This window comes from Pituophis catenifer, unplaced genomic scaffold (genome assembly GCF_029215685.1).
Source record: "Pituophis catenifer annectens isolate HBS135680 unplaced genomic scaffold, rPitCat1.0.hap2 SCAF_9, whole genome shotgun sequence".
NCBI classification, from domain to species: domain Eukaryota; kingdom Metazoa; phylum Chordata; class Lepidosauria; order Squamata; family Colubridae; genus Pituophis; species Pituophis catenifer.
In genome coordinates, this window is record NW_027256889.1 from 2787582 (window position 1) to 2812646 (window position 25065).

Below are 25065 nucleotides of genomic sequence, written 5' to 3' on the forward strand. Positions count from 1 at the left end.
ATTAGCACAAGGTGATAAGATCCGCCTCCCGACTCTCAGCTGATTTGCTCTCAGTTGTTTTGCGCAAGGCTCTGCTGCTTGCTGCAAGGAGGTAAATTGCTGGAGCAGATTTTTTTTCCTTATGCTAATCAAGCTATGCTGAAAACGAAAATGAAAATAAAGCAGGCTGTTTGCTGTTTGCTGCAACGAGGCAAAATTGCTCAGAGGCAGAGGGAGATTTCTTTTTCTTCTTTTCCTCACCAAAAAAGGTAGGTGCGTCTTATACTCCAAAAAATACGGTATTTGTCTGTCTGTCTGTCTGTCTGTCTGTCTGTCTGTCTATCATCTGTCAAATATCTACCTTCTATATCTTCTATCTACTATCTACCTATCTATATCTTTATCTATCTATCTATCTATCTATCTATCTATCTATCTATCTATCTATCTTATCTATCTATCTACTATGTATCTTCTACCTACCTACCTATATCTATTCTATCCATCTATATCTATCTTCTATCTACCTACCTACCTATATATCTATTTCTATATATTGTCTGTCTGTCTGTCTGTCTATCTATAATCTATCTGCTGTCTATCTTATATCTATATCTTCTATCTACTATCTATCTTCTACCTACCTACCTAGCTATATCTTCTGTCTGTCTGTCTGTCTGTCTATCTATCTATCTTATATCTATCATAGCTATCTTCTATCTATATCTTCTATCTACCTACTTACCTACCTATATATATATATCTTCTATCTGCCTGCCTGCCTGCCTGCCTGCCTGCCTGCCTATCTATCTATCTATCTATCTATCTATCTATCTATCTATCTATCTATCTATCTATCTATCTATCTATCTGGCTTTGAATTTAGCCAGTGCAGTAATCATCAAAGTTTGGAGATGTAGAAGATAATAACAACTCTCACTTGCCTTATGGGAGAAAAAGAAGCATTGTGTGTGATGTCCTATAAAAAGAAAAGATTTTCTAAAATCATTTCTGTTTTTTTTTTTAAAGCGTTACTATGGATTTCCATATTTCCTGAAAATATATCTACTTTGCCTCTATCGGGTAAGGATGAAATGCATGCGTAATTGGTAAGGGTTCCTTGATCGAGAGGAGGAGAGGAATGAGGTTTGGAAGGGCCCTGCTTTAGTCAATTGGAATAGAGCTGGAAGGGACCTTGGAGGTCTTCTAGACGAGCCCACTGCTCAAGCAGGAGTCCAATACAATTTGAAACGAGCGACTGTCCAGTCTATTCCTAAAAACCTCCAATGACAAAGCACCCACAACTTCCGAAGGCAAGCTATTCCACCGGTTAATTGTTATTTGCTTTAGTTATTTATTAAGAAAAGTGACACACTTTGGTTGGGGGGGTGGGGAAGGCTAGGCCGGGTTACACCTCTCTTGCGTGATTTGCATTGGTTGCCAGTTGCCCTCCGGGTGAGATTCAAGGTGCTGGCGATTACCTATAAAGCCCTTCATGGCTTAGGCCCAGGATATCTGTCGGACCATCTGCAACCAGCAACAGCTCCCCATCGCCCGGTGCGTTCTCACAGGGAGGGACTACTCAGGGTGCCGTCGGCCAGACAATGTCAGCTGACGACCCCCAGAAGTAGAGCTTTCTCTGTGGGATCTCCCACCCTTTGGAATCAACTCCCCCTGGGGCTCCGGTTGGCCCCTGACCTTCGCACCTTCCGCCGTGAACTAAAAACATGACTGTTCAAATTGCCCAGCCTGGACTGATGGGGTTTGGATTATTTTAATATGTTTAATATGTGTTTAATATCTATTTTAACATGTTTTATCTGGTTTGATTTTAATTGTTGTGAGCCGCCCTGAGTCCTATGGAGATAGGGCGGCATACAAATCAAAATAATAATAATAATAATAATAATAATAATAATAATAATAATAATAATAATAATAATAATAATAGAATTATTATTATTAGTTCAATGTGTTAGTTGCCTATCTCACTGCGAGGGCTACTTTTGGATGCCCTTATAGATAATAATTAAAAAAAAAGAAAAGGACTGCTGGTGAGAAACTCTCTGTCCTCTTTGCAGAAAGTACCGGTAGCTAACCGGGTGGGCCACTACAGCGGACTAAATCCAATCGTGAGGGTCTCTTTCAGGGAACCCGTCAATCCCGTGCGCCAGAAACAAGAACGTTTACAGATCGAAATGAAGGCTGCCCCATACCGGATGAACGGTGGGTTTGTGGCAAGGAACATTTCGGCATCATTGTAGAAGCCGGTGAGGCTGGAGCAGTGGAAAGGGTCTTCACCAGGGGTGGGATTCAACTGGTTCGGACCAATTCGGGCAAACTGGTAGTTATGGCCAGCGGCTGGACCTGCTCACCCGCCCCAGCACTTTCCCATCTGATACAGTCGCCGTGTTTTTGATGCAGCGCGCATGTGTGCAAGGCATGTGCACGAGCGAAGCTATCCATCCCGTCCTAGACAATCGCCGTGTTTTTGACGCAGCGCGCATGGTGTGCGCGCTCACATTTTTGATTCTGGGCGAACCTGTTATTAAATTATGTGAAGCCCACCTGTGGTCTTCCTTCCTGCCCATCTGCTGGGTGCTGCTCATGGCCTTTGAAAAACAGAAAGACATGTTTGATCCAGTTTTGGCACCCTAAATCTTTCTTTTCCAGTTCCAGTCGCCTAGGCACAAACGGAATCAGAATCTAAACTGACAGAATCTAAACTGAGAGCAAACAGCACTCCTTCCGGCACAGATGATGTAACCTAGTAAGGGCAATAAAATGTCTGCAAGGAAAGAAGCTTAGAAAGCACCAAGGACCCTACAGCCCCCCCCTCTCCTCCTCCTCATCCTTTCTGCAAATCTCATTCCCTTCTAGTCCTGATGATGTTACCCATTTAGGGTAATGAAACGTCCACAAGAAAACAAGCCAGCTCAGAGAGCACCAAGGACCCCCTCACCCAGTCTTCTACTTTGTGTACAGGTAGTCTTCGACTTACGACCAGAACCTGGGAACAGAATTTCCATTGCTAAGCAAGGCGGTTATTCAGCAAGTTGTGCCCAATCTTACGACCTTTTTTTTCCGCCATGGTCGTTAAGCGTCTCGCTGCAGTTCTTAAATGAATCAAGCAGCTGTTAAGCCAATCCGTAGGCTTCCTCCCCCTAGACTTTGCTCATCAGAAGCAGCTGGGAGCTGGTCACAAATGGGTATCACCTAACCCCAAGATGCCAAAACTGTCATCAATACAGGCTGGGTACCAAGCACCCGAATTTTGATCCCGTGACTGCGGAAATGCTGCCTTGATTCTAAGTGCAAGGCCCGGTTGGAAGTCTTTTTATTTTCCAGTGCTGTTGTAACTTCGAATGGTCCCTAAATGAATGGCTGTAATTCAAGAACTACCTGTACCATCCAGAATTAAAGCCAAGGGGTGACTTCACTTGGCATGCCACCTCTGCCTGCCCATGTACAGGTAGCCCTCAACTTATAGCCACGGTTAAGCCCAAAGCCTCTGTCGCTAAGTGAAGCATTGGTTTGCCTCGTTTTACGTCCTTTCTCGCCCACGGTTGGGAAAGGGAGTCACTGCTGTTGATAAAGGGAGCGACACCATTGTGAAAGTGAACCCGGCTTCCCCATGGACTTCGCTCGTGAGAAGATTGCAAGAAAAGGGATCGCGTGACCCGGGGAGGCAGCGACCGTCGTAGGTACGAGCCTTCATGTGAATTATGACCACGTGACCCCCGGGGACGCTGCAAAGGTTGTCACTGTGAAAAACGGTCATAACTCACATTTTTTTTCAGTGCCATTGTAACTTCGAAGTGTTGTAAATCAAGGACTACCCGTACACAGTCATATGAAAATAGTCAATCAGTTGCGTTATTTTTTTTGATTCCCTTTCTTTTTTCAATTTATATGTTAGCCACCTTCCAGGTTTATTTGCATTTTCAAAATAATTCTGTTTAGCACTTCTTATTTTTTGGGCTAGCTCTTCCTTCTCCAGTAAATCCATTTTATGTTTTAGCATATCCTTTTTCATTTTTACTTCTTTCTTATGTGGATCTTTCTGGAGTTCCTTTTCAAATCTCTTATATTCATTCTTTAATATTGTAAAAGTTTGTCTTTTTTTCATAGGGTAAAAATCCTGCCTCTGTCTGGTCAGGTGGGGTAGATTTCTGCTCATCTTTGGGCAAGCAGCTCAGGCCGCGTGATGTGCTTTTCTCTGCCTCTCCAGATACAGATTGTGAGAGCGAGGAAATTTGCTCGATGGTCTGGTTCACGCCGATGCCCTTCTTGAATGGCAGTGTTGTGAACCGCATTATGGTGAGGACGAATGGCTTTGGGCTCCCTATACTCAACAGGAGGTAAGAAGAGGTTGGGGATCATGACTCTTCCTAGCCTTCCCCTCTTGCTAAACACTGCCAGCAAGGGAATTCATACAGTGGTGGAATTCAATTCAATTGTGGGCATGGCTTGGTTGGGCATGGTGTGGCTTGGTGGGTGTGGCAGGGAAAGGATATTGCAAAAGCCCCATTCCTTCCCCACTCCTGGGGGAAGGATATTGCAAAATCGCCATTCCCACCCCACTCCTGGGGGAAGGGTACTGCAAAATCCCCATTCCCTCCCCACTCCTGGGGGAAGGGTACTGCAAAATCGCCATTCCCACCCCACTCCTGGGGGAAGGATACTGCAAAATCGCCATTCCCACCCCACTCCGAGGGAAAGATGTTGCAAAATCTCCATTCCCACTCCTGGGGGAAGGGTACTGCAAAATCCCCATTCCCTCCCCACTCCTGGGGGAAGGATACTGCAAAATCGCCATTCCCACCCCACTCCTGGGGGAAGGATACTGCAAAATCGCCATTCCCACCCCACTCCGAGGGAAAGATGTTGCAAAATCTCCATTCCCACTCCTGGGGGAAGGATACTGCAAAATCGCCATTCCCTCCCCACTCCTGGGGGAAGGATACTGCAAAATCGCCATTCCCACCCCACTCCTGGGGGAAGGATACTGCAAAATCGCCATTCCCACCCCACTCCGAGGGAAAGATGTTGCAAAATCTCCATTCCCACTCCTGGGGGAAGGATACTGCAAAATCGCCATTCCCTCCCCACTCCTGGGGGAAGGATATTGCAAAATCCCCATTCCCTCCCCACTCTGGGACCAGCCAGAGGTTGGTATTTGCCGGTTCTCAGAACTACTCAAAATTTCCACTACCGGTTCTCCAGAACCTGTCAGAACCTGCTGGATTTCACCCCTGGATTAATATTAGCTACCTTTCGTTTATTTTTTTTCCTGCATTTATTATTCTTTTACAAATAACTCAAGGCGGCGAAGATATCCAACATACCTTCCTCTTCCTATTTTACCCACCACCACCACCACCACCAACCAGTCAGGGGAGTTGGACTGAGAGAAAGGGACCGGCTCAAGGTCACCCAGCTGGCATTTAAAGCCAGAACAGGATTGGAACTCACGGTCTTCTGTTGATTGCCCCTAAATCACCTAGCTTTCATGCCTAAAATGGGACTAGAACTCACGTCTCCTGGCGATCGGCCCAAAGTCACTAAGCCAACTTTCATAGCTAAAGCAGGACTAGATAGAACTCACGGCCTCTCGCTTTCTAGCCTACTTCCTTGAACCACTAGACCAAACTGCCTCTCAAACCACTTTGTTGGAACCATACTTTTTAATTTCTCCCTTTCCAGAAGGCCCCCTGCTGTGACTGTCAGATAATTTTGTTCTAAATTGCTCTCCCCCATTTCATACTTTTTTTTCTTTTTCCCTTTGTTGGGGCTCTCTTGGACCCAAGTATCATATCACAGTATAATTTGCTTTGGCAGACAAGTTATTCACAAAGGTAGTAAATGAAATATTCATATGCACGCGTCTTCTCCTTTCCCTTTCTTCCTAGGATGAACATTAACATAAATGGATTTATGGAGCCATCCGAGAAAGACGAAAAATTCAGGATTGGGGAGAAGGTAATTTGCTGCAGGCTGGGGGAGGGGTTTGCAAATTACGATGCTCGGGAAGTGTCCATGGTCTTAATAAGCCTGTTCTGACTCAGCTCCCCAAACACAACAAACTTTCTGAAGTGAACTCAGATTCCTTTAATTAGGAGTGCTGGCAAAAAAAGTTTCTCTCTCACCGCAGGCTAACAAGTCCATCCGGCCAGAAGATGAATAATTGTCTGCCACATCTATTCATCTCTGCCCCCTGCCTTTAACCGCAGAACTAGGGTGGGGCTTCGCCAGCAGCAGTAGCTCTTCCGTCCCAAGGACCGGCTCATAGATTTCCACTGCTCTCCTCTCCTCTGCCTTCTGCACATCCACATGTCAGGCACTGGACCCCAGCTGTTCCTCCTCAGCCACCTCCAGACCTGGGGGCTGTTGACTCTCCATCTGAGGGCTGACGGATGACCCAGGCTCTGCCTCTGTGTCTATCTCTGACAGCTCCAGTCCCTCTTCTCCCTCGGAGCTCTCAGGTTGCCTTGATGCTGACCCTGACTCCCACGCCTCCTCCTCCTCCTCTGATTCGGCTGCTGGAGGGGCCAGCAGCCAACATGCCATAGCAAAGCCTGCTTGCATTCAATAAGGCAAATGCCTCTTTTGGTTCCCCTGGACAGAGGTCACTCCAGCAGTCCCTTTCCGTTGTGAATCCAGCCATCTCTTTAAGGACATTCAGTTGGCCAGAGGACTTGAACTCACAATTTCCTGTTTTCTAGTCCAGCTCAACCACTTCCAAATCAAACTGACCCAAATCTTCCCATCGCCTCACACATACAAAACTAACCTCATTGGTAAATAAGGGCAGCTAAGCTTCACCTACAGCGAAGATTGCTGTGGTCCAACTAAAATCTGTGACTTAACAGAGTGGGAAGGGACCTTAAAGGTCTTCTACTCCAACTGCCTGCTCAGGCAGGAAGCCCAATACCATTTCAGACAAGTAGCTATCCAATCTCTTCTTAAATAATCCAATGTTGGAGCATTCACAACTTCTGGAGGCAAATTGTTCCCCTGGTTAATTGTTCTCACACTCAGGGAATTTCTCCTTAGTTCTAGGTTGCTTCTCTCTTTGATTAGTTTCCATCCTTTGCTTCTTGTCCTGCCTTCAGGGGCTTTGGAGAACAGGTGGACCCAGAACCCCTCTTCTTTGTGGCAGTCCCTCAAATATTGGAAGACTGCTATCATGTCACCCCCAGTCCTTTTGATTAATAGACTAGGGGTGTCCAACTTGATTTCATTGAGGGCCGCATCAGGGTTGTGTTTGACCTCGGGAGGCCGGGTGGGTGTGGCCAGGGTGGGCATGGCCAGCTCAATGTCACTGATTGAGGCTCCGTTTCCAGCCACAACGGCCTCCTGCAGCCCTCTGCCAGGGAAAATGGCCCTCCCAAGGTCCGTTTTTACTGGCAGAGGCACCACGGCAGTCCTTCGCTGTTTCCAGGGCGGGCCCGTGGGCCAAATCTAAGCATCCTGTAGGCCGGATGTTGCCCATGGGCAGTGGTGAAATTCAATTTTTTTTACTACTGGTTCTGTGGGCGTGGCTTGGTGGGCGTGGCTTGGTGGGTGTGGCAGGGGTAGGATACTGCAAAATGTCCATTTCCACCCCACGGATATTGCAAGGATATTGCAAAATCCCTATTCCCTCCCCACTCCTGGGGGAAGGATACTGCAAAATGTCCATTCCCCCCCACTCCAGGGGAAGGATACTACAAAATCCCCATTCCCTCCCCACTCGGGGGCCAGCCAGAGGTGGTATTTACTGGTTCTCTGAACTACTCAGTTTTCTGCTACCGGTTCTCTAGAACCTGTCAGAACCTGCTGAATTTCTGCCCACGGACGGGCCTTGAGTTCGACACCCCTAAACTAGACATACCCAATTTCAGTGATTGTTCTTTATATGCTTCAGTCACCCAGTCCCTAAACATCTTTGGCTTCGCATTGTGGACTCAAACGTTTTGTGTTGAAGGGCAAGTGCTGACCGTCTCTTGTATCTCCCTCTCTGGTTGAGTACAGTTGTACAGCATGAAACGTATCTTTGGGCTGAAAGATCCGTCACGCCCCTTGTGGGCCACTTACCGGCACGCGCCTGTGCTTATCCTGGGAGGGATCCCCGAGAAGAAGATCATCATCCTCTCAAATACAAACTTTGAGTCATTTCACATCATAGAGGTAAACAGGGAGAAATAAATAACTACCGGTAGTCCTCGACTTACAGCAGTTCATTCAGTGACCATTCAGAGTTATAACATTACTAAGAGCCGTGGTGGCGCAGTGTTTGGAATGCAGTATTGCAGGCTCAATTCTGCTGCCTGCCGGCTGCCTGCAGTTCAACAATTCGAACTGCCTCAAGGTTGGCTCAGCCTTCCATCCTTCCGAGGTGGGTAAAATGAGGACCCAAATGGTTGGGGCCAATATGGTGACTCTATAAACTGTGTAGAGAGGGCTGGGAAGCTCTGTGAAGCGGTATATAACTCTAAGGGCGATTGCTCTCCCTCCCTCCCTCCCTTCAGTGGTGTGCAGTGGTTAGAATGCAGCATTGCAGGCTAACTCTGCCCAGTGCCAGGAGTTCAATCCTGACCGTCTCAAGGTTGACTCAGCCTTCCATCCTTCCGAGGTGGGTAAAATGAGGACCCAAATTGTTGGGGGCAATAATGCTGAGTCTGTAAACCGCTTAGAGAGGGGTTGTAAAGCACTGCGAAGCGGTCTATAAGTCTAAGGGCCATTGCTATCGCTGAAAAAAGTGATTTATAACCATTTTTCACACTTGAGTCCATGGCAGCATCCTGTAAATCAAAATTCAGACAACTGGCAACTGTCTCGTCTTCATGACGGTTGCAGCGTCCCAGGGATCACGTGATCCCCTTTATGCGACTTCCTGACTAGCAAAGTCCACGGGGAAGTTCAGATGCCCTGAACAATTGTGTGACTAACTTAACAGCTGCCGCGATCCACTTAACAACTGTGACAAAGGAAGGCCATAAAATGGGGCAAAGCTCACTGAACCAATGTCTCACTTAGCCACAGAGGTTTTGGCCTCCGATGTGATCGTCAGCCGAGGACTATCCTGTGTTTCCACACTTTCCAGAGCAGGGGTCTCCAACCTTGGCCACTTTAAGACTTGTGGACTTCAACTCCCAGAATTCCTCAACCAGCAAAGCTCTGGGAGTTGAAGTCCACAAGTCTTAAAGTTGCCAAGGTTGGAGACCCCTGCTCCAGAGGGTGAAAGGCCACTGCCCTTGGGGAGGACCATCGAGAGAGATGCTCTGTCTCCTCTCAGCTCACACAGCTTTGGCTTTTGTCTCCTGCTCTGCTCCAGGTGGCCATTGACAGCTGCTGGATTGGCTCCCTTTCCTGCCCGCAGGGAAAATTCTCCTCCTCCATTGTAGACACCATCGCTACCGAAAGCACTCTCTTCATCCGGCAAAACCAACTGGTCTATTACTTTACAGGGCATTATCCACTTTTACACCTAGAAACCAAAGGATCTGGTACGTGAGCCTAAAAAAATAACCCCCCCAAAATGCTCCTGCGCCCACCCACCCTCCACCCCCCCATCCCGCTGCGATGCTTCCAGGAGCATGGCCTCGCCAGGAAGGTCCATAATCTGGTTAAAAAAAAACAAAGCTTTCTGCCAGAGAGTCCATTCAACCCACTGGATTCCTCGTGTTCCTGCTTTACTCCACGCATGATTAAGGTCCCAGAGACTGAGTGATCTATAATTACACGTGGAAGTATGTGATTTACCATAATTTGAGTAAGTCCTCTGGAATACCACGGGGGTTCAAGAGCCGTGATGGGGCTTCACAGTGCTTTCCAGCCCTCTCTAAGCGGTTTACAGAGTCGGCCTCTTGCCCCCCCCTCCCCCCAACATTATGGGTCCTCATTTGACCCACCTCGGAAGGATGGAAGGCTGAGTCAACCTTGAGTTGATCAGGATCAAACTCATGGCAGTGGGCAAAGTTAAGCCTGTAATAGTGCATTTTAACCACTGCGCACCATGGAAGAGAGAGAGAGAGAAGAAGGAAGGAAGGAAGGAAGGGGAAAAGGAAGAGCAATAGGCCTTAAACTTACCGTATTTTTCGGAGTATAAGATGCTCCGGAGTATAAGACGCACCTTATTTTGGGAGGAGGAAAATAAGAAAAAAAAAAATTCTGCCTCTGCCTATCAGCATTCATTGGTATTCATCTGGCTAGTGTCCTTGCAGCAAACAGCCTCGTCGGCTTCAGCACATTAGCCTGATTCAATACAAGCAGCTGATTGGCTGGTGGATTGGCCTCCTGGAATACCCCCAATCAGTTGTTCTCAGAGGTGAACTTTAGCAACAGGTTCGCTGGTTGTGAGCGTGCACGCGCCTCGTTGGGGCAGAAAAGCAGCTTTAAAAACGCAGGCTGATTGTCGCAGGGCGCTCCAGTGAGTACAGCAGGGGAAGCCCGGAACCGGCCTGGCAAGGCAGCAGCTGTTCTGGGTTGCCATTTTGGCCTCTGTGCCTTGCTTTTTCACCCTCCGAAAGCTCCGTTTGAGAGGCTGCTCCGTTTGAGAGGACGCACGGAGGATGAAGGGTGGGGGCTGGCGGGTGGGCGGGCTACATTTGGTGTGTAAGATGCACCCAAATTTTCACCCTCTTTTGGGGGGGGGGAAAGTGCATCTTATACTCCGAAAAATACGGTATATACCGCTTCACAGTGCTTTCCAGCCCTCTAAGCGGTTTACAGAGTTGGCCTATTGCCCCCAACAATCTGGGTCCTCGTTTTACCGACCTCGGGAAAACGGAAGGCTGATTCAACCTTGAGCCAGTCAGGATCGAACTGCTGGCAGTCGGCAGAGCCAGCCTGCAATACTGCATTCTAACTCCTGTGCCTTTGGGATAACTCTTTCAACGGTGCACTCACTCATCGGCTACTGCCCTTGAGTCCATCCCCCTGACTGCTGACCCTCCTTTCCTTCCCTTTTAGAAGGTAGCAGGAAGTTGCAAGGGGGTTTATGGGCAGAATTTTCTGACAGGGTCTTATAACAATGTCGACTGGCGGCCCCCAGGGGGAGAGCTTTCTCTGTGGGAGCACCTGCCCTCTGGAACGAGCTCTCCCTGGAGATACGGACGATTCCAGATCTATGTACTTTCCGCCGGGCCCTCAAAACTTTTTTATTTCAACAAGCCGGGCTGGCCTAACTCTCCAATTGTTTAATTTTAATTTGAATTTTAAATGGGGGTATTTTAATTGTTGGGCCAGATTGTTTAATATATTTTTTAATTGTTTTTAAATTTTGTACTCTTATGTTTTTTACTTTTGGCAGTTCACCGCCCTGAGTCCTTCGGGAGAAGGGCGGTATATAAATTTAAATATAAATAAATAAATAAAATAACCCCAGGGATCTTCTCTTTCTCCCTCTGTTGCCCCTTTAGTTCTGTGGACACGGATCTTGAACAACGTCTGCGTGAAGAAGCTGGTTCCTGTCTTTTTCCCTTACAATAACACCGAATACGTGATTGCCCTCGGTGGCGGTTCTCAGGAAGGAGAATTCTTCCTTATAAGTTGCAAAGGTAGTGTATTAGAAGTAGAGATTCTCCGTCATCCAGGTCACAGTTGTCCCAAAGGTGCTTTTTCAGGAGGCAGCTGGACTTCTCCTTGTTTTTTCTTTGAAGACGTTTCGCTTCTCCTCCAAGAAGCTTCTTCCGCTCTGACTGCATGGTGGGGAATTGAAGGATTTATACTCCTTGAAGAGAGCTGGTCATTTGCATCCTTTTAGAGCAGTGTTTCTCAACCTTGGTAGCTTGAAGATGGGTGGACTTCAACTCCCAGAATCCCCCAGCCAGCAGCGCTGGCTGGGGGATTCTGGGAGTTGAAGTCCACCCATCTTCAAGCTACCAAGGTTGAGAAACACTGTTTTAGAGAGTCATTGAGGCCACTTGGAGTACCCTGTTTTCCCCAAAATAAGACATCTCCTGATAATAAGCCCAATATGGATTTTGAGTGCTTATTTCAGGGTTAAAAAAAAATATAAGACAGGGTCTTATTTTCGGGGAAGCACGGTAGTGCTCCTGGTTCCTGTAGTCTGCAATTTTTTCTGTGGAAATCCATTCCTACTCCCAGACCATTCGAAGGGTGTTCATCCCAAATTGTATAGCATTTTGACAGGTGTGAGACCATGCCCAGGAAAGGAAGAACTGTTTTTCTTCTGTTTTTTTTTTTTTTTTCTCTTTAGATGGGATTGTGAAGGCGAGTGGCTCCCTAAAAGAAAGGAAGAGGACCTTATGCTATCGTATCTTCCGTAAGTCCTTTTACATGTTGAAAAGTTGCCTTTCCTTTTCCCCGCTGTGTCAGCATTCCAAGTAACGCACCCATTGAAAGGAGAACTCCGAGACAGGTGGATTCCTCAAAGAACATCTTTATTGGATACTGTTCTGACCTAGGCTTCCTGAGAAAGCATAAACCACAATCTTAGTCCCCAAAAACCTCTTTTATTGAGACGGCTGTGAATTGTGGTCATTCACAGCCCGTAATGATTCACAAACAGTCTGTGCAGATTCCGACAGAGGTCTGCTCACGTTGACACAGTCTTTCAGGGTAACGTTGATAAGGAACCCACCTTTATCTCCCTTGAAACGCTGCCAGAGACCTAATTGCCAATTAGTTTTGCAAGGCCAGACGGAGCACAGAGTCAAACAGACTTCTCAGAGCTTGAACCGACCAAATGAACAAATTGAACAAATGAATGAACAAATTGCTTCCTGCAAAGGCTCACATCCATTTGCTCCTCTTTTAAGCCTTCTGAGAGGGGCCAATCAACTCCAAGCCTTACTCCCGAGTCACCCTTTTTTTTCCCTTAATTGTTCTTGCCTTCTGCCAGCTCTGCGCATGCCATGCACGCTGGGAACAGGCTCACATTGTTCTTCTGCCTCGCTGATGTCAGATTCTGGAGGGTCCGGAGGCAGCGCATACCATATTTTCCGGAGTATAAGACGCACCTTTTTTCCCCCCTAAAAGAGGGTGAAAATTTGGGTGCATCTTATACACAGAATGTAGCCACGCCCAGCCTCTGAAACGGGGGTTTCACAGGCTGAAAAAAGCCTCCGAAACTTCCGTTTGAGAGGCTGAAAAAAAAAAAATTTTTTTTGCGTCCAAAATATACGGTAACTCCCAGATGGCTCTCGTCCGAGCCTTCCGCAGGCTCCAGGACTGGCCCACGTTCCTCCCCAACCTCCTCACTGTCCGAATCCGCTGCCAGCTCTGCTGGCTGCTGGCGGGCCACAACAGATACATCCTATTGGCACAGCCAGTGAAAACCAACACTCAAAGTTCCCGCGGTTTTCACCTAATTAAAAGAGTAAAAATCCCCCCTCCCAGGTGTCACCAGTCACATTGTCCAATGAATACAGCTGGCGGGCTCCACTCCTCCTCCACCAGCCACCTCTTACAACGACCTTGGTTCCCAAAGGAAAACGTTTCGTTTTGACTGTTAGCCAGGCTATCTACTTCACCCCTCCCCTTCCCTTCCCCCTCTCAGGCTTCGTGGCAAAACTATGAGCACAAGACGGCTTCAGCCAGGTTCGCTTCAGAGTTGGCACTCTGGGTTGTTTGTGTAGGCTTCAGCTGCTGTGGAGATTTTGGGAAAAGGTGACCCGCACTTCGGGATGGGCGCATCTAACACACTTCCATGCGTCTCTCCAAATTTGGACCTCTCTTTTCTTTTCTCCAGGTTTGGATTGCATAATTTCATGGGCCTTGTTGACAGAGGAAAACATGTTCCATTTCCTGGTGACTCGCAAGCCCAGAAATAGAACTTACGTTGTTTCATACGACAGGGGTAATTTATTTATTTATTTGTTTATTTTATTAGATTTCTATACCGCCCTCCTCCCGAAGGACTCAGGGCGGTGAACAGCCGCAGAATAAAACACATAAATACAAAAATTTAAAATAGAATAAAAACGAATTAAATAATTTGGCTGAGACAATTTTAAAATACCCCAATAATTTAAAAACTAATGAAAATTTACATTTAAAAAAGGGAAGAAGATTTAGGCCAGGCCGGCTTGATGAAATAAGAAAGTCTTGAGGGCGCGACGGAAGGTGCGCAGATCCGGGATCTCCGGGGGGAGCTCGTTCCAGATCGTAGTAATAATGCTCAAGTCCTTTTCCACGGGACTTGTTGATCACAACGGAGGCCGAAATTGCTGCCGCTGAGCGAGACATTTGTGAAGTTGAGCTTGGCCCCGTTTGCCGACCTCTCTTGCCACGCTTGTTAAGTAAACCACCATACCTTCACTTAGTAGCAGGCCGGTTAAGTGAATCTGGCCTCCCCCCTTCATTTGGTTCATCAGAAGGTTGCAAAAGGGGATCCCATGACCCCAGGACATGGCAACCGGTCATAATTACGAACCACCTGACTTTTGATCACGTGACCACGGGGATGCTGTAACAGACGTAAGTGTGAAAAATGGTCATAAATCACTTCTTTCAGTGCCGTTGTAACTTCAGAGGGGCACTAAGAGAACTGTTGTAAGTCGGGGACTACCTGTACAATACAGGAGGAGTTGGAACCATTTCAAGACACTTGGAAACAGAAGGATTTACCTCTGTGGTGAAATCTAAAATTTGTTACTACCGGTTCTGTGGGTGTGGCTTGGTGTAGGGTGGTGGTAATGTGACTGGGTGGGCGTGGCTATTTTTTCTTTTTTTTACTTTTAAAAGCATTTTTTTAACAACCTCTTCGTCAGAGCTTTCATAAGGTTCTGACGATCCCAGCAGCTTGGATCATCCGAGGCATTTAAAAGAAAAAAAGGGTTTTTTTCTTTTAAAAGCCTTTGACGATCCTAGCTGAGCCACGCGACCATCAGAGGCTTTTTTTTTTTTTTTTTACTTTAAAAAGCATTTTTTCGGCCCAAGAGGTTGTAGAAAAAATGCTTTTAAACGTTAAAAAAAAAGCCTTTGATGATTGTGTGGCTCAGCTGGGCATGGGTGCGGGGGGGGGGGGGGAAGGGATTTTTGCTACCAGTTCTCCGAACCATCCGCCTCCATCACTACCGGATCGGGTGATCCGGTCCGAACCGGGAGCATTTCACCCCTGATTTACCTGATGATATCAGCATGGTCAATGCTACTGTAACCTATCTTTGCCACTTCCCTAGGTTAAGGAGAAAAACGTTACATGCTGGCTGTTGACTCTAAACCAGGGGTGACAAACTCGATTTTATCAAGGGCCGCATCAGGGTTGTGTTTGACCTCAGGAGTGGGCGTGGCCAAGGTGGGCCTGGCCAGCTCGACATCACTCGTGTCGGGAGCGCCTGTGGCGGCCCGAGGGCGCTGCCAGCAAAAACGGGCTCCCGAGCTCCATTTTCGGCTGCGATGACCTCCTTGCAACCCTCTGCCAGCGAAAACGGAACTCGGGAGGGCCGCGCATATCCCTCAGGAGCTCTGTTTTCTCTGGCAGGGGCACCGCGGCCCACTCCTTTGCTGTTTTCAGGGCGTCCCCGTGGGACAGATCTAAGCATCCCGCAGGCCGGATCCGGCCCCTGGGCCTTGTGTTTGATACCCCTGATCTAAGCTACTTGTTTGTGTTCACACACTAACCTTTGTTCTCTTTTCTCTTCTGTTTCCAGAGCAGGAGCATTTTGAACTAATCTACAAAGCCCCTAGCCATGTACCTAGGGGTAAGAACCATACCTTTTCTTTGCGGTTTATGAAAGTCACCTGTTCTGCCCCAGCTACGGATCCCAAAGAACGCAGCACACACAAAGTCCGTTCAAACCTTAGTTTAATAAATAAACCAGTCTTTTACAACAACGGCTGTTAATTAACTGCATTAACAGCCACCAAGAATTCAAAGAATAATAACTGAAAGCTTACTGTGGTTGGCAGAATGCCCAGAAGCAATTTGCAGGAAGCTGATAAGATAAGCAAGACAAGACACGAAGGTATGTGAACGAAGTTGTTCCCTGCAAATTGCTTCAGTCGGTGTTCCTCCTTAAATAGGCTAAGGGAGTGGCCAATTAGCCCCAAGCCTTACTCTTGAGGAGACCTCCTCCTGAGGAGCCACTCCTGCCTTTTGGCAGCTCTGTGCGCCCGTGCATCGAGAAGAGGCTCCTCCTCGTCCTCTTCACTTAAAGGAGCTTCTGGAGGTTCTGAAGGCCCTGGCTGAATCCCTGCCTCTGGCACCACATTTTCTCCAGCCTCCTCATTGTCCGACTCGAGTGCAAGCTGCACAGGCTGCTGGCGCAGCACCACACCAGCCTCCTCGCTGTCGGAATCAGCTACTATCTGCACTGGCCGTGTACGGGTCACAACATCACCTGGTCCTTGGGAGGTGGAGAGGAATATCCAATCCAGTCTAAACATCTGGCTGACTCTGCGACAAAACAACATAATACTCATTTATCAAACTGTCATGCCACCCAACTCTCAATACCTTTGGGCAGCTCACAACAACGAAATGACAACAGAAACAAGAGAAAGATGAGAAAAAAAGATCTTTCACAAGAAAGGAAGCCAAACCACAGAGCTGGTGAAAAAGAAGGGAGGGGCGTCTCCCTCTCTCTTGCAATGATCTGGGAGAAGAGGCAGGGCTTCACTGCTTTTCTAAGCCACAGCACAACAACAGAGGCCCTCTGGATCTTGAGGGAAACTTTGCTCCAGAAGGAAGGTGTTGCAACAGAAAAGGGCGTCTTTTTGGCTCCTGAGAGATGGCATTGCTTAACGCAGGGTTTCCCAACTTCGGCAACTTCAGGATGCATGGATTCAACTCCCAGAATTCCTGTCAGCCATGCTGGTTAGCATGCTTGTCTTGAGTTTTGTCACAGCAAACAACAACCTAATCAAGGGACCGTGAAGACTACCACCGTCAACCCTGAAAGGGCAAGCCATTCGCATGTAAAAAAGAGAGCAAACCACACTCTCTTCTAGCACTGATGATGTTACTTAGTTGGGTGATGAAATGTCTGCAAGAAAACAACCAAGCTCAGAGAGCATCAAGGACCCCACAGTACTACTACTACTAATACTACTATTCTTCCTCCTCCTCCTCCTCCTCCTCCTCCTCCTCCTCCTCCTCCTCCTCCTCCAACTCCACTCCCTTCTAACCCTGACGTTGTTGCCTAGTTGGGTGATGAAATGTCTTCATGAAAAAGACCAAGCTCAGCACTAAGGACATTCCTCTCCCCCCACTTCCCCGACACCCTGGGTTCAACCCTGGGCTTCTCTCCAATCCGTAATTTGTCCTTGTTCCTTTCTGCCTTGAGTTTCTGCTGAGTCTGTTGTTCAGGAGCTGTCCTGTCCTCCGACTTTCAGGGGGATTTGAGGTTCAGGACAGCGGATGGTCCTCAGATAAACAAGGAGACACAAAACAAAGAGAGGAAGAAGAGATGGCTCTGCTTCTTTTCTTCTTCTTCTTCTTCTTCTTCTGCAGTCTTCCTGCAACTGCCGCTGAAAACTTTTCTTTTGACAGTTCTCTTTTCTTCTCAACAGCCTCCGATAAAGGTTTCGTGATGCTCCTGGGCACCGAGAAATACACAGATAAACCCCTGATCGCACGAGGCCTGGCTTACAACCCCTTCAACAAAGCTTTTTATATTTGGGGGAACGTGATCTTGCAAAGGTAAGCTTGTCCTTCCTAGGCTGAACTGTCATAGAGTCCAAAGGGGGTAATTTAGCCAGTAGAAACAAACAAGGAATATAATAAGGGCGAGACAGCTTAGTCTTTTCAACGCAGTCCTTTCAGCAGTTCCCAGAAGGTTCCACGCCCATTTGCACAATTCAGGCATAGAGAAACCTCCAAGCAGCCTCAGCGACTCTCAAGAGAGAGAGAGGGCTAAGGACCAGAGGACTGCAAGGCATATAAATCCTTCCATCCTGCACCATTCAGTCAGAACTGAAGAAGCTTCTTGGACGAGAAGCCAAACGTCTTCCAGGAAAAACAAGGAAAGGCCAGTTGCCTTTTGAAAAAGCACCTTTGGGACCAGGACGAGACATTTTAGTTATTTATTCATTAGACTTCATCCCAGCTTTATTATTTTCGTTATAAATAACTCAAAGCGGCAAACATACCGTATGTTTTGGAGTATAAGATGCACCTTTTCCCCCCTAAAAGGGTGTGAAAATTTAGGTGCGTCTTATACACCGAATGTAGCCCCGCCACCCACTGGCTCCCACCCTTTGGCCTCTGCCTCGCAGCAGTTACCTCCTTGCAAGCAAACAGCAAGAAAAAAAACCAGCTCCTTTCAGCTTCAGCACAGACTAATTAGCACAAGTTGATTGGATCGGCCTCCCGACTCTCAGCTGATTTGCTCTCAGCTGTTTTACGCAGGGCTCTGCTGCTTGCTGCAAAGAGGTAAATTGCTGGAGCAGATTTTTTTTCCCCCTTGTGTTAATCAAGCTATGCTGAAAACGAAAACGAAAGTAAAGCAGGCTGTTTGCTGTACCGAGGCAAAATTGCTCAGAGGCAGAGGGGGATTTCTTTTTCTTCTTTTCCTCACCAAAAAAGATAAGTGCGTCTTATACTCCGGTGCGCCTTATACACCGAAAAATACGGTACCTAATATTCCTTCCTCCTATTTTCCCTTGTGAGGTGGTTGGGCTGAGAGAGAGAGAGCGTTTGGCTCAAAAGTCGGTGTTCATGCCAAAGGCAGGACTAGAACTCACCGACTCCTCGTGATTGACCCAAAGTCCCCCAGCCAACTTTCATCTCTAAGGCCGGACAAGAACTGGAACTAGAACTCCCAGCCTCCTGATTTCTCGGCCTTAACCGCTACCCCAAACTGGCTCTCCAAACTGAAGCGGGCCCACTACTCAACCTAATGTCGGCATTTTTCTCTTTTTCTCGCTCTCCTTTCCAGCCAAGATAAGATAAATTACATCTACCTTTCCAATTTCCCGAGTGACTCTCCCATCAAGAATTTTGTCCTCTCTTTTAGTGGGTCTTTTGCCGTTATGACAGACCGGGAGGAGGTAATGCCTTTATATTCCTCATGAATCCAGGGGAGAGAAAGGCTGTGGGAAGCGGGTCACATCCCTGGCCATTTACCCTACTTTCTGTTTTACTCTTCAGAGGACAGACCTCAACTGACAGCAGTTCATTTAGTGACCGTTCAAAGCTAACAACGGCACTGAAAAGCTTGGACAACCATTTGTCTGAAATGGTATAGGGTTTCCTGCCTAAGCAGGGGGTTGGATTGGAAGAGCTCCATGGTCCTTTCGTACTCTATTGTTCTGTTCTGTTCTCTATTTTCTATATTCTGTTCTGTTCTATTCTTTCTCTATTTTCTATTTTCTATTTTCTATTTTCTATTTCCTATATTCTATTTTCCTGTTCTGTTCTATTCTGTTCTGTTCTATTCTATTCTATTCTATTCTATTCTATTCTATTCTATTCTATTCTATTCTATTCTATTCTTTCTCTATTTTCTATTTTCTATATTCTATTTTCCTGTTCTGTTCTTTCTATATTTTCTATATCCCATTCTCTATTTTCTATATTCTATTCTATTCTATTCTATTCTATTCTATTCTATTCTATTCTATTCTATTCTTTCTCTATTTTCTATTTTCTATATTCTATATTCTATTTTCCTGTTCTGTTCTATTCTATTCTATTCTATTCTATTCTATTCTATTCTATTCTATTCTATTCTATTCTATTCTATTCTATTCTATTCTATTCTATTCTTTCTCTATTTTCTATTTTCTATATTCTATTTTCCTGTTCTGTTCTTTCTATATTTTCTATATCCCATTCTCTATTTTCTATATTCTATTCTATTCTATTCTATTCTATTCTATTCTATTCTATTCTATTCTATTCTATTCTATTCTATTCTATTCTTTCTCTATTTTCTATTTTCTATATTCTATATTCTATTTTCCTGTTCTGTTCTATTCTATTCTATTCTATTCTATTCTATTCTATTCTATTCTATTCTATTCTATTCTATTCTTTCTCTATTTTCTATTTTCTATATTCTATTTTCCTGTTCTGTTCTTTCTATATTTTCTATATCCCATTCTCTATTTTCTATATTCTATTCTATTCTATTCTATTCTATTCTATTCTATTCTATTCTATTCTATTCTATTCTATTCTTTCTCTATTTTCTATATTCTATATTCTATTTTCCTGTTCTATTCTATTCTATTCTATTCTATTCTATTCTATTCTATTCTATTCTATTCTTTCTCTATTTTCTATTTTCTATATTCTATTTTCCTGTTCTGTTCTATTCTGTTCTGTTCTGTTCTGTTCTGTTCTGTTCTGTTCTATTCTATTCTTTCTCTATTTTCTATTTTCTATTTTCTGTTTTCTATATTCTATTTTCCTGTTCTGTTCTGTTCTGTTCTGTTCTGTTCTATTCTATTCTATTCTATTCTATTCTATTCTATTCTATTCTATTCTATTCTTTCTCTATTTTCTATTTTCTATATTCTATTTTCCTGTTCTGTTCTATTTTGTTCTGTTCTATTCTGTTCTGTTCTGTTCTATTCTGTTCTGTTCTGTTCTATTCTATTCTTTCTCTATTTTCTATTTTCTATATTCTATTTTCCTGTTCTATTCTGTTCTGTTCTGTTCTGTTCTGTTCTGTTCTATATCCTACCCTATCCTACTCTACGTGCATGCAAAGTAGTTTTGCACGAAACAAACCACCCCTTTCCCTCCTCCCCTCCTTCTCATCGCAGCTCTGGGTGTCGAGTGACAACGGCATCGCATTTAAAAAGGCTTACCCTTCGGATGCCTGGTATAAGTTGAATGCTCTCCAGAGGATGAGAGGGTCCTCAAGATATGCCGTATCGAGCAAACATTCCATCATCAGCATATACTACGATGAGACTGGCTTGCAAGAGGTGGGTGAGATGGTCTGTATGGGACCTCCGTGGGAGTTTCATGGAAGCAAAGAGGTCTGGCAAGGTCCTTATGGATTCGAATGAGGATCCTGAGGAGTTTGCTTATTTGTTCGTTTGTCTTCTATTGCCCATCTCACGGATGTGACACCGGGCAGCTTGCTACCATACCTGTTTATTATCACAGGTAGTCCTCGACTTACGACCACAACGGCGCCCCAGATTTCTGTTGGGAAACAAGACATTTGTTGAGCGAGTTTTGCACCATTTTAGGACCTTTCTTGACACAGGTGTTAAGCGAGTCACTGCGGTTGTTAAAAGTTAGTAGCCCTCTTGTTAAGTGAATTTGGGTTCCCCATTGACTTGGCTTGTCAGAAGATTGTGACACATGACACACACCCCTCCCCCCCCAGGATTCTGCAACCGTCATAAATATGAGTCGGTTGCCAAACATCTGAATTTTGATCACGTGATGCGGCAAAGATCATAACTCTGAAAGAAACCGTTGCAAGTCAGTTTTTTTCAGTGCCATCGTAACTTTGAATGGCCACTAAAGGAACTGTTGTAAGTCGGGGAACTACCTGCCTTCTTAACCACCAAAAGCATAATGAACAAAAATAAATAATTGAAGTCGGACAGAAATCAGAAATTCCCACCCTAAAGTCTTTTTTTTTTAAATCCCTGCCATGAGAGAAATACAAGAAGTCCTTGATCGATGAACGGAATTGGGATAACAATTTCTGTTGCTCAGCAAGGCGGTTGTTAAGCGAGCCAAGCCCAATTTTTGGACACCTTTTGCCATGATTGTTAAACAGATCACTGAGTTGTTCAATAAACCACACGGTTGGCGAGAGAATCTGGTTCCCCCCCCCTTGACTTTTGCTTCTCACAAGTCGGCTGGGAAAGTCACAAGCAGCGATCACGTGGACCCTGGGCTGGGACGTAAATACATGCGACGGCCAAGCCCCCGAATTTTGATCACATGACCGTGGAGGAATGCTGTGACGGTCCTTAAGTGTGAGTGTTAAGAACTTCGCAGAGTAACCCTTGAGTAGCAAGGGTGTGTACATGAAAGCGATTGAGAGTAGATACGAATAAACACAGTCAACACAAAGATACACTGAGTTGTGTTTACTTTCAGGAAATAGTAAGGCACAGTCCAATAAACAGTCCAGGTCATACACATATAAAGCAGGAGATAGCCAAAACCAGGGATAATCCAATAACAAAGTCTTCTTACCAGTCGTCGCAGTCATTCACAATAAACAGTTCTTCTGGATTTGCAAACAGTAGCATACAGAGATATCAGAGAGCAAGAATTAGCAAAGAGAACAAACCATGTTTCTAGCTCCCTCTTAAGGACACTGGCTACAGAGCTAACCAATCAGGACACAGTATGATGCAATACAGCAGTCTTAAAGCTACATTGATGGCTTATATATTGCCAACCCAACAAGTTAGGTAATAATCACGTCCTAACAGTGAGGACCAGTCCTAAGTCCCTTTCTGCAGTCCTGTTGTGATTTAGAACGGCCGCTAAGTGAAAAAAAAAAAAGCTCGTAAGCCAAGGACAGCCTTGTAATGGCAGAAGTGAGGTGAAGATCGTGACGTCGCCTTTGCATCTGTTATTCGTTAAATCCCAGGTCCATCAAATTTTTCCTTTTTTTTTTTTTTGCAGCTGGTTTATATGATAGACGAGGATGGCAAAGAAAGATTCATGAAGAGGGATTTCCCTGAAGATACCGTCCTGACGTACGATCTCTTGATCAGCACGCCTCACAAAAAGATGACGTTCAAGTGAGTGGAAGTACCAACGGCTCTGCCTTTTGCCAGTGTCCGCCACGGTGCGGCGTCTTGCCAATGGAAGGGAGAAGAAAGACTTCTTTCAATCCTGTCCCGGCTACCCTTTCTTCCGCCACTTCTGGGTCTCCTCCCTCCATTTGCCCTTCTCAACAAGTATAGTTGGGTGTTAGATTTCATCTAGAGTGGACCCCATTTCCCCCCCCCCCCCCGAGAAATCAGGGCCTTCCTCAGAAAAAAAAATGCAGGTGAGGAAATTGAAGGGAAGTCGGTGAATGGGGTTGAGTGTGGTAACAGGTCTTCTTCATCCCATTGCATATTGGATCCCTTCAGTGTTAGGGTGGCGGCTGGTATCTCCAGCTAGAGGTGGGAGGTGTGAAAGAGGGAGCGGTTTAGAATCCTTGCATGCTAGAAAGCGGTGCAGGCCTGACCTCTCCGAGAGTTCCTGAAGCTGACCGTTCCCAAGCGAAGGCTCTTGTAAATAGGCATTGCGGCTTTGATCAACTCAAGGTATGGGGCTGGTTCCTTCTGCCTGGCCTAGAGAGGAAATGAGGATGCCCAGTATTCTACTTACAGGGATTCTTTGACCTTGGGTGGGCTGAGAGAGAGCAGGATGGGCTCAACGTCACCAAATTGGCTTTCATGCCTAAGGCAGGACTAGAACTCACTGTCTCCTGGTGATTGGCCTAAAGCCACCCAGCTGGTTTTCATGGCTAAGGCAGGACTAGAACTCACTGTCTCCTGGTGATTGGCCTAAAGCCACCCAGCTGGTTTTCATGCCTAAGGCAGCAGTAGAACTCACTGTCTCCTGGTGATTGGCCTAAAGCCACCCAGCTGGTTTTCATGGCTAAGGCAGGACTAGAACTCACTGTCTCCTGGTGATTGGCCTAAAGCCACCCAGCTGGTTTTCATGGCTAAGGCAGGACTAGAACTCACTGTCTCCTGGTGATTGGCCTAAAGCCACCCAGCTGTTTTTCATGGCTAAGGCAGGACTAGAACTCACTGTCTCCTGGTGATTGGCCTAAAGCCACCCAGCTGGTTTTCATGGCTAAGGCAGGACTAGAACTCACTGTCTCCTGGTGATTGGCCTAAAGCCACCCAGCTGGTTTTCATGGCTAAGGCAGGACTAGAACTCACTGTCTCCTGGTGATTGGCCTAAAGCCACCCAGCTGGTTTTCATGGCTAAGGCAGGACTAGAACTCACTGTCTCCTGGTGATTGGCCTAAAGTCACCCAGCTGTTTTTCATGGCTAAGGCAGGACTAGAACTCACTGTCTCCTGGTGATTGGCCTAAAGTCACCCAGCTGGTTTTCATGGCTAAGGCAGGACTAGAACTCACTGTCTCCTGGTGATTGGCCTAAAGCCACCCAGCTGGTTTTCATGGCTAAGGCAGGACTAGAACTCACTGTCTCCTGGTGATTGGCCTAAAGCCACCCAGCTGTTTTTCATGGCTAAGGCAGGACTAGAACTCACTGTCTCCTGGTGATTGGCCTAAAGTCACCCAGCTGTTTTTCATGGCTAAGGCAGGACTAGAACTCACTGTCTCCTGGTGATTGGCCTAAAGCCACCCAGCTGGTTTTCATGGCTAAGGCAGGACTAGAACTCACTGTCTCCTGGTGATTGGCCTAAAGCCACCCAGCCTTTCATGATAAAGACAGGACTAGACCCACAAGTGAACATCCAGCCCATTCGGGTGCAGAGTTCAAGCTAATTACTCTGTTATGTGCTGCCTGTAATACAGGGATTCTCCAGACCGGCAGCCTTCTCGTGGGAACAAATAGATAAGGTCCCAAGGAACTCCCTTAGGTTGGGCTCAGTTCTAGTCTTTTTGTGGTTTCCCAGTGACTCTAGACTAGCTGTGCCCTTCATCCCTCCTCCCCCTCCTCCTCCTCCCTGCCAGTCCCGGTGCTTCCCTGCAGCAGCAATTCCGTTAGGAAGGCCTGCAAAACAGGGGACAATTTGTTCTCTGTTCCCAGCGGGAAAGACTACATCCGATTCACCCATCGCTGCCCCTTCGCTACGTTGCGTGTGGTGGATCTGCCTCTCCCGCAGCGCTTCACCCGAGTGGAACATTACTGGGCCACGCCCCCAGACATCATGGATAAGTCCGGATTCCATTACCAGAAGTCGATCATCGTCTACCAGGGCCTGGTCTACCAGTTGCTTCAGCTGCATTCATCGTATCACAGAGTGAGGAACCGGTGCTGGTTTTTCTGGGTACAAAAAGGGCAGCCCGTGGCATGGCCTACAAGCTAGCCTCTAAAAGCCTTTGAGGAAAAAGTCACGTAAGGTCTCCGGAAACAGGGATCTGTCCCAGTCTGACAACCGACCAGGTGGAAAGAAATAGGGATGCGAATGTGTGTGTACCGTATTTTTCGGAGTATAAGATGCACCTTTTTACCCCCAAAAAGAGGGTGAACATTGGCGGGCCCGCGGGGTAGGGCCTTCTCTGTGGCTGCCC

The 25065-nt window shown here is 46.4% G+C and overlaps 1 protein-coding gene across 1 annotated transcript in view; it reads left to right on the top strand.

Annotated features, from left to right (window-relative positions):
* The window catches only part of CATSPERG (cation channel sperm associated auxiliary subunit gamma), a 46628-nt gene that overhangs the window by 3719 nt on the left and 17844 nt on the right, over window positions 1–25065 (top strand). The window contains exons 3-17 of the mRNA XM_070949760.1: window positions 1009–1062; window positions 2061–2205; window positions 4211–4340; window positions 5892–5961; window positions 7996–8151; window positions 9299–9470; window positions 11385–11522; window positions 12185–12250; window positions 13679–13786; window positions 15582–15632; window positions 17443–17572; window positions 18810–18921; window positions 20644–20808; window positions 22484–22602; window positions 24581–24794. Coding sequence (XP_070805861.1) covers window positions 1009–1062; window positions 2061–2205; window positions 4211–4340; window positions 5892–5961; window positions 7996–8151; window positions 9299–9470; window positions 11385–11522; window positions 12185–12250; window positions 13679–13786; window positions 15582–15632; window positions 17443–17572; window positions 18810–18921; window positions 20644–20808; window positions 22484–22602; window positions 24581–24794 — 1830 coding nt within the window. The remainder of the gene's footprint in view (window positions 1–1008; window positions 1063–2060; window positions 2206–4210; window positions 4341–5891; window positions 5962–7995; window positions 8152–9298; window positions 9471–11384; window positions 11523–12184; window positions 12251–13678; window positions 13787–15581; window positions 15633–17442; window positions 17573–18809; window positions 18922–20643; window positions 20809–22483; window positions 22603–24580; window positions 24795–25065) is intronic.